The sequence below is a fragment of the Halyomorpha halys genome, unplaced genomic scaffold (assembly GCF_000696795.3).
Source record: "Halyomorpha halys isolate HHAL.00 unplaced genomic scaffold, Hhal_1.1 Scaffold1652.1, whole genome shotgun sequence".
NCBI classification, from domain to species: Eukaryota; Metazoa; Arthropoda; class Insecta; order Hemiptera; family Pentatomidae; genus Halyomorpha; species Halyomorpha halys.
In genome coordinates, this window is record NW_027105404.1 from 116,855 (window position 1) to 127,080 (window position 10,226).

At 28.5% G+C, this 10,226-nt stretch overlaps 1 protein-coding gene across 2 annotated transcripts; it reads right to left on the minus strand.

Moving 5' to 3' along the window:
* Positions 1 to 598: 598 nt before the first annotated feature.
* On the minus strand, positions 599 to 9,891 carry LOC106690304 (uncharacterized). 2 transcript variants are annotated; one of them, XM_014435699.2, is made up of 6 exons: positions 9,792 to 9,891; positions 6,215 to 6,283; positions 5,139 to 5,167; positions 3,894 to 3,977; positions 3,719 to 3,811; positions 599 to 933 (listed from the first exon to the last, which is right to left on the minus strand). In XM_014435699.2, the coding sequence occupies exons 2-6, from the start codon at positions 6,277 to 6,279 to the stop codon at positions 686 to 688; spliced, it is 519 nt and encodes a 172-aa protein (XP_014291185.1). In that variant the 5' UTR covers positions 6,280 to 6,283; positions 9,792 to 9,891; the 3' UTR covers positions 599 to 685. The 2 variants fall into 2 exon arrangements, with proteins under 2 accessions (XP_014291185.1, XP_066907141.1); XM_067051040.1 differs by lacking the exon at positions 599 to 933 and adding an exon at positions 1,770 to 2,113 and having other exon boundaries at positions 9,792 to 9,880.
* Positions 9,892 to 10,226: the final 335 nt, after the last annotated feature.

Consider the following 10,226-nt stretch of genomic DNA (forward strand, 5'->3'; position numbering starts at 1 on the left):
TTTGTTTATATGCATATAATATTAGCTTAGCGTATTGAGGTTTTCATAATGTAAATATAAAATATAATTGATTTGTGAGTATGTAAATGTAGTATAAAGTATGTAACGTAATGTACATAACGTTATTAAATTTTTATGAAACTAGTGAAAGAAATTGATAGTGTAACTTTTGTAATGTTTCCTTTATTTCTCATAGCAACTTGCCATTTCAATGTAAAATATATTTTGCATTTTCTCCTTAATCATTTCATATTATAATTATATTTGGGTTCAATCACTTAAGTTTACCTATTCAAATAGGTATCCTATTTTATAAATAATTACAAACGAAAAAAATGATATAAGGTAAATGAAAATAGTACGTAACTAGTGCTTCAGAAGATATCTGAAACCCATTAAAGTACCCAAAGATTATCCATTTCAGGAAAGTAATAATAGTGAACCATATTAATTAAATACTTTCATTAAAATAATGATCTACTTTAATATAAATGTTGAGTTAGGTCGCCTTGCATAATTTTATGTTTTATTTTTAATAATTTAAACTATTAAATTTCATCCTAGTTGCTTTTAAAAAAACAACAAAGAAAACGAGAGATGAATTTTTGAAACTTTATATTTATTTCTTATATCAATCAATTATTGCTATGGTAACAGTTATTCTTTACTTTTTAAGCCACTCAACTCATTTACCGGCGTCAAGGTTTATCCAACCCTTATTAGTTGGCTTGTGATCACTGTTCCTGCTGAAAGTTCCATTTTGATATCGCAGACATTGGAAGTCTACAGTGGCGAAGCTGCTAACTGATCCTTGAAAGCAGATGTTGCAATGCATATCGTCAGGATAGAGGACGAATCCGACCTCCACCCAATAGAAATTGAGGCAAGCCATTATTGGGACTACTCCCCCGACAGGAGCACACAGTTTTCCAACTGAAAAATATATTTATTGGATGCTATCTGAGTGTAGTTGTAAATAGGATTAAAGTAAAGAAATTGACTATAAACTCTTTCTTTTCCTGATGAGTCGAACTTATTTCTTAATTTTTTAATCAATCAAATTTCAATTTAACAAGTATTATAGATACTCTTACGTTTAGTGCAACAGAAAAGAAAGTAATAGTCAATAATGTTCAAAACGGATAATCAGAATATCATGACACAAGTAGAGAAAGAAGAAATATCGCTGCTTCACCTCAATAGGGGCACATTTGACAAATTAAAATATTTTTTATTTAACGTAAACTAGATAGATTGTACCGTAGAAAGTGGTCACGTTTTGACTAATTTAGGGATATAGAGGTCTATAGAAGGATATAACCTTTAGAGGATAAAAAAATAGAGAAAGAAACCCCAGATAACGATAATACGTTTGAAACAAGTCTATTTCAAAATAAATTTAAAACTTGTTTTTGGTTAGATGTGCCTACATTCAAGTAAATCAGCGACATATATATTTTTATATATTTTAGGATTTAGTCGGGTTGCCAGGATAATCGCTGAAGGCAATTATCCAAAAATAAGTGTTACTTAATTAATTTTATTGGCAGGTATTGGAACATATGGCAAAAAACCTTAATAATATAATATATAATATAGAGGATTGTTAAAATGTCAATACATATCAATATATATATACACATTCAACTTTGTTATCAATGTTATATTGGATTGTTAAGTATTAGAGTTTTTCTTTTAATATGAATCTTTGAAATCTATTAGAACATTCAATTGCACACAGGTCACTTATGGAAAAAAAAAACAATGAATTTGAGGGATACATTTTTGAGACGTTACGTATATTTTTTCTATCAAACAATAATTTTAATGTTAAAAGTTCTTTCGCATTTTTCAAGTCACTCAACTCATTTCCCGACTTCAAAGTTTATCCAGCCTTTTTTACTTGGTTGATGTTCCGCATTTCTGCTGAACCTTCCGTCCTCAAAACGCAGGCATTGAAAATCTACACTGGCGAACCTGCTTACTGATCCTTGAAAGCAGATGTTGCTTGTAAAATCCTGAGGACCATCTCCGAATCCGATCTCGACCCAGTAGAATTGCAGGCATGCCATAATTGGGGTTACTCCACCAACAGGAACACAAATTTTTCCAACTAGAAAATATATTTACTGTCTATGTATTTTTTTTTTTTTTTATAGAATACATGAAAGTAGGAGACAATAACCTCATTTTTTTTCTGGAGTCAGATACTTTAAAACTGTATAGGTTTTCCTTCGTTCCAGAACGTTCTAGATTCGGCAGGAGATTACACACGGTAAAGTATGCGTGCCAATTTTTAGGAGAGTGAAAAAGTTTCAAGTTCGTTATGAGCCCTTAAGGTCAAATAAATTTTGACCTTCTCACTCTAGAAAAAGGAGGTTGATTCTCCATAGAAATTTATTTAGACTTGTTTCATCTTCTAGTTTACGAATCACGTACATTTAATCAAGAATTGATAAACAACATGCTGTAGTACACCTGTTTTATTAATCATTAATTTGGTACCTTGATCAACAGTATCATATCCTTAATTAGTTGACATAATGAAATTGATGGCTTTATAAGTTAGCTATTCATTACAAAAAATTATCTTTGGTATCTGAAGTGCCTTTAATTGATTAAAATTTTATTTCCGAATCAGAATCCGAGAAACATTTTTAAATATTTAAAAGAAGAATTATTATATTTTTTGCTTCTATATCTAAGATGGGGACGCATTGCATTAATTCATGAACTAAAAAAAAATTAAATAAGTCCTAAAAATTGAAAACTTTCAATGTTTTTTTAAGTTTTATACATCAACAGACATATTGAAAGAAAGACATACTGTGTCTTTCTATATGTCGGTCTGTTATTAAATCCGTTTTCGTTTATAATCGATTGGACCACCAATGATTGAATTAAATGAAATTTTCAATGATTTTACAGATTGCACTTAGTTGATATTATATAGCTTTTATCAGATTACACCATCTAGTTTCGCTCAGGTGTATTTTGAAAACGACTCAGTATGATTAGGCCAAAATTTAACGTAACTTTGGAGATTATAGAATAAAGTATGTCTAGTATAACATTTATTGGATACCATCTACTACTTTTTCTTACCTTTATAAAAAAATCCATATTTAAAAGTGAAATATTAGTTCATAGTGTGAATTGATAAATATTTATTTATTGCGCAGTGACCAGAGACGATATTTTGGTACAGTTTGAAATATTTTGTACGCAAGTTTGTTTAAAAATATATCTAATTCTATTAAACTAGAATGCCTTTTTTTAATATATTGCAAGTGTATAAAAAAAAAATACTGATTAAAAACTATTTATTTTTCAAAATTATAGTGATATGATCAATAGTGAGATGTAAGGGAATAGATAAAGCAAATTTTTGATGATATGTATATGAATGAGGTATAATTACCAACTTATTACTCAATAAAAGATCTTCTTAACTTTCTTATTATTTTAAAACACTTAAAATTAAAAAAAAAATAGATATTCAAATAGGGGATTAAAAACGCAAAATATGTAAAAACCTGGAAAGTGTCAAAGAGATTTAAGATTAAAAAAACAACTCTTACATTTCTGTTTCTATTTTAAGTGCTCTAATTCATTTTAATATTCAATTTTCGTTCTTAAATTAGAAGATTATATATATCCCAATATATATAAATACCATGAAATACTAATAACTTAAAATTTTGTTTTTATTACTTACCTTCGACTTTCCTTTCAACCAGTGTTTTCTCATTAAAAGAAAGAGAAGCTTTTACGTTGAGTTCATTGAGATTGACTTGAAAAGTTGCGCAAACTACAGAATAAAATTGTAATATATTAAATATATAGAAACAAAATTTTATTATCTGTAATTTTTAAAAGGCTATGCTACTTACGTTTGGTTTGTGTCACGTTGGTCAGCGAGGAGCAACAGGTTGCTGTTTTATTGTTGTATTCACATTTCGGAACCAAAGACTTGGCTAAAATTTTAAATTATTTATCAATAATAAACAAATTGTAAATGGTTTATATTCTCAGAAAAATCATTGCTTATTATTAGTGTTATATGTAACAATAAATATTCACAAAAGTTAATCTCAAAAACTGAATCTGTAACTTTTCAGAAACGAGGATAGGCATATGTTTTTCTAACTAAAAACACGATAGTTTCAGACTCTTCTGACATTGTTTATTAATGCATAATAATGTATAAAGATTTATATTTGAAAAACAACGTAAAATAAAAAACTAGAACTCAATAAAAATTAACATTAGTTGTTGTTGCCCCAAGCCTCAGATTTATTACTCAAAACCAGATGAAGAACGTCAAAGGATTGAAATATGAATTTATTTCTCAGTAGAATAGAGTTCCGTTAGATTTATTTCAGGAATAATACAATACCTCAAAAGGTTTTGCCATCAGTTACTATAATATTAGAGAGAAAAGGCATTTTTTGAGTACTGCACAAACTTGGTTTAACACGATCCAAAAGTATGATTTAAGAGGCGGCACATGGGGGATCTGGAACTTGATTTGGGACGGAAAACCCGTACTTTCATTGTGCCTGTCATTTTACAGATTCCATCATTAGATGGCACGAATCTAATGTGAAATGTCAATAGTTATATCTACGAAAATAAAATGAAAAAACAATAGATACGTTATTGCTACGTGCATAAAGGATATTAAATGATCTGATTAAAGATTTTCACTCAGGATTTAAAAAATAGAATAAATATCTATACTAGACTTCACCTAATAAATTGGGAGACTATTTCTACCATTTCACCAAATATAGTTACAACATTGCAACTGCGTGATGCCAGTTCTGCTCAGGTTGGGATTTCAAAAGAAAACATCGATCATTTTTTACCAAATTAAAATTATTAATATTTTATTTTCAGATCTTTGAATATTTTAAAAAACGTTTTTTTAATTCAAACATTAATACTATTATATGATTGACTTAATTCTGATATTCAAAAACTTAAACTTACTCATGATGATACTACTGATATTCAAATTTATTTTTAAGTTAGTGTAATTTTATAGATATATTTCTTACTTTAAATATTGCGGAAATTTAAATTAAAACACAATATAATTTAAATTACATGAAAAAAAAGGGAAGAATAATTACCTGAAAGGCTAGTGGGCCATTTAACGAATCTGAAAAGTAAAATAAATTATTAGATACTTGACTGTAAACCCGTACTAACTAACTAAAAAAATAAATAATTGGCTAATAAATAATACACCATTTTATTGTCTGGGCCGAATACATTTTTAAGATGACAAATATGGAGGGAAACTTTTTTTAAGTAATGGTGTCCTTAGAAGCCAGTGTGGTGAGCGCTGGTACTTCATCCATCTGGGTCCTGTTTCATTATGAAAGCTAATAGTATTAGTTGATAGTACAAGTGTAGAAACTAGTGTGGTAATAATAATAATACTTATTTTTTCATGATAGGAAAGACTATTAGTGATATTACAAGAATTTAAAAGAAACTAAAGTACAAGTTACAATTTTACAAGTCTCTGTAATTAAGATAAATCTACAAGACTAATAGTATTAGTTTGTACTTTATTATGAAACAGGCCCCTGGTTATTCTTATGACTATTGACAGCTACTCATTTGTTTTGAGGAAGGGGCTGAGTGAATTTTGAAAATTTCTATTATGTAACATCTATTGCCTAATTCGTTATCTGATTAAATTAATTAGCTAGTTAGTTAGAGTTTTAGGAACACCAGAAATCCATTTCTGTCTTAGATGAGGTAGAAAATAATTTTTAAAAATATTTGCAGTTATATGTTTTTTTGGATGACTTTTCCTCATTGGGATCCTTTACTTACACGAGAAGACAGAATTTTTGAACATAATATATCAGAAACCAGACGTGAACACATTTTCAGCTTTACTCAACTAGTTTTAACTTTTTTTAAGTTAATGATGAACAAGTGGTCATAGTAGTTGAGCTTTGGATATAATATATTTTATGACAAGCTAATGACAGTTTGATTCTTAGATGTGAGGATACATTTTTTTTTAAATAGTAGAATGGATTTACTCTGAGCATTGGTTGTAATAAAATTATTTCGGATTATATAATAAACCAGTTGCTTCCTGACCAGAAAAGACAATGTTGAAAAACATAATCCAAAATATTCGAAAACTAATATACATCTGATATTATTTAATTCGAATAATACTTACGCCTCGGTGGCTGGTATACTTGATGCAAGTACGGCAGCCAAGACGAAAATCAGTGAAGAAACCATTTCCCTGAAATTGTGTATATTTTAAAAATAGCTTCAAACATAAATAATTATCATGACAGAAGCATAGTTTGTTAACTATTAATAAAAACAAAATCTTGGTGTTGCGCGCATCTCGCAACTTTCCTATGCCATTATCGTACGTCACCAATTTTTGAGTAGATTTGTAGGATCCTGTTCAAGTTTTCACCATTCTTTATGGTTTTTGGAAAAAAAATCTATGAAGATAAAAGAAATTTTTATTTTTATGTTGCAATAAAAATACAAATTAAGGGTTCATGAGATGGATATCAGAAATATTAACCCTTTTTCCTGTTAAGAATAAACCAGTATAACAAAACATAACGAGTCGTAAACATAGGCTTGCATTAGGAAGAGTTCGGGTGGCTCCAGTTTTTTACAGATTCCAAGCTATTTATATTTTTCATCTTTTTTAGTTTTACGTATTCTACAATTTTTTAAATATTTTGTATTTATTTATTAATTCCTATAATAATAACTGGTTATTTATATCAAATAAACAAAATTAAAGGCAGTTTAAAGGAAGATTTTTTAAAAATTAGTTATTTAAGCCAAGGTAAACTACTTAAATGAGGATAGAGTCTTAAATGTGCCTGTAGATGGATAGAGTCTTCTATTATTTATTAAAGAACACTTAATTGTACATAGACATGCTGAGTTTGAATCAAAATCCTTAGTCGAAAAAAATCAATTCTTTAAAGTGGCACTGCCGGTCAGTCAATTTTGGAAAAAGTTGCGTTCATATCCCAGGCCTATATCCTCTGTAAATACATAATTTTAGCTTTTTATGACTTTTCGTGTTTGAGCTAGGATGTTCAAAAGCACCCACCCATACATCATTTAGCGAGACTAAGTTTTTTGGACAAAGGGGACCTCAAAACATCTGTTTCCATCCAAAACTCGAATTCGAAATTGCGCGAGATTGCAATATTTTCCCTCACCTACTATTTATTCTATATATAGGTAAGTGAAAGTAAAAAAATGGCCTTAAATCATGGTTCCTAAATTATGAAAACTCTATTGAATTGATTCATATATACACATACATGTGCTGATATAGGAATAGTAAGGTGGATGTTTCATATGCCACATTAATTAGGTAGGTATTCCATTTTAAAGACGTATCGAAAGAAAATTATGTGAACGTATGTTGACAGACACAAGTGGAATAGATATTTTAAATGGCAAATGTTGGAATATGTTATTTTTGTATAAGAAATGTGTTTTGAACTATAGAAAATATTGACTAACATAGGCACTCATTATAAGTAAATACAACACTAGCATTTGTAATAGTATTTGTATAAAAGTATTTTATGCAATAGTATTTGTATAAAAATAACATAAACATTCTGGTGCGGAACGCACATCATACAACTTTCACTTAGCAACCTACTTACGTTCCCAAGTTTTGAGTAGATTGGTGTGCTCGTGTTCAACTTCGCTTTTTAGCTGTTTAAAACTTTTTTTTTATTTGTTGCTATAAAAATACATGTTTAGGGTTCTTGAGATGTAAATAACGAATATTAACTTTTTTCCTGTCATGAATACAATAATAATAATAATAAATATAATTTTCTTTTTTGAGCTAGCTTTTTTTCACAAAGAGACACGACAGATACTCTTTTGGGAGACTAGGTTTTTTTAGACTCAGGGGACTTCATAAAATGTATTCCCGTCGAAAACTCAAATTTGAAATTTCGCAAGGTAGTAATAATTTATATAGGTGAATGAAAGCAATAAATATAATGCAAAAATACACACAAAAAAAATTTAAATGTCCAGAATTCTTTTTTATTCAAAACTTTAATACTGTTCTTTGAAATTTCATTTTTTTTTTCAATTTAGTGAACTCAGAAACAAAATAACTATTTTTTATCAAAATTTATGTCGGGAAATTTAATTTAGCATGTTTTCTTCAAAAAACTGCCCCACTCAACATTATTATTTTTGTTATGATTATAAAATTAACCTTTATACTAAGTGTATACTGCTTACGATATCTTCTTAATTCCTCAAAAAAAGGGATTTCGGTTGTCTTCACTTCCAGATCGCCCGGTCAAATTAGAACTAGGTGTCTAGATTGAAATAATTGAGCCCCTATTATGACGTTAACACATACCATGTAGATTTTCTCCCCTCTTCTCCTACCCATGAATAACGGACAATTTTTTAATCTTAAATATTGATTCCATAGTTTAAAATAAAAAAAAATATCAACTAAAATGCTATTTCTTGCAAAAAAATCCTCAAAATGTGAAACTTAAACATCCATTTGAATCTTAACCAACAATTAAACGTCCATTTCATGATTTGGATTTCTTTTGAGGTTTAGATGAATATGAAGCTGAGGAACAAATCATGAAATGAAACAAGAATGCAGTCTCTATATACCACCCTATGAGAGTAAACCCACACAATTTAAAAAAATTCATTTTATTTCGAATAAAACATTTTTTGGACAGGCCAAGTGTATCTACCTGCAGGAATATTTAAAATATACGTTTTTTAAATTAATTCGCAAAGGCATGTAATACCAATATGGTGCACTGTCTGAACAAAAAAAAATTTTAATTACATATACAGAATTGACTATGTGAATTTGAAGGGCTGCGGTCAAAGAAGAACAAAAATAATTTTAAAGTCTTCATCAGGGCTAAAACAAAAACATTTATAAAAGGAGTGACATTAAATAAAAAGGATGTAAAAGTGGAGGTATATGATATATTAGATAATAAGCTATCAAAAACATAAATAATATAGTAACGGAGGATAAAGATAATTGCAAAATGAAAAACGTATATCAATTAATAGAATAATGAATAATGAACTGATGAAGTAATAATATTAAGGCAGAGTAAATGTTGTCATAAAGAATGGTAAGTACCGAAAGGTCTTCTTTGACCGCTGCCTTGACCATCTGCTTAAAAAATAAAAATACATTCAAAAATGGAGTGACAAGATTTTGTATGTTAGACCACTTTTACTCTCATAGCCTCATATATCAATGGCTTATGTTCTAAAAAAAGTTAAAAATCAACACAGGTTTTCATGAATCTAAGAATGCATATCTGAACATAATAATGTTTTTTTTTTCCTTTTCAATATTTCAACTATTCTCTGTTATTAGTGATACAAGTTACCACCAGAAATGCTTAATACTTGTAATATACTAGCAGTTATTACAATCTATTTTTTGTTTATACCTGTCTTGGTTACAAAGACGAGGTCTCACTAATGGATGGTAATTAGTTTCATGACATTAATAGGTAAAACGTGAAATCTGCATTTATGGCAGTAACGAAGTATCATTTCTTGGGCATCGGTGTAATAATTGTACATACAAATATTTAAATGTTTACTGGTTAAGTTGTAGTTTGTTTATAAGACAGAAATAACATTGAATAATTTATTATCCATCGCATAGAAAATAAAAAAAAAATAATAATAAGCTTTAGTGGTAAAATAATTTCATGTATGGACAGTTTGCTAACCTGCTTTGTGTTGAGTGGGGTAGTGTATGGGATGTGACAAAGTTTTACATCACAATTATATACCTGACTAATGTTGATGGCAATATTTATTGAATGTTTGTGCAGTTGGTGGTTATGAAAAGAGCTGTGAATGAATATTTAGTTTTTGTTATCTTCTTTTCTCTTATTACGCATGCATAATTAAGTATTTAAATTGATGTAAACTGCATATCTGAATCAAATAAATTAAAAACTAACATTTTCTTTTTTTTTTTAACATATTACACTTATTATTCTAGTAAACTCATTTCAATAGAAATCATTACAACATTTTTAAAAATCAGGTAAGTGTTAGATACCCGTTGGATATCTATTCATAAAACATTAATTGAAAAAAAAGAAGAAAAAAATTTTTTTTTTTAATAATTTATTTATTGATATTTACAACTGTATACA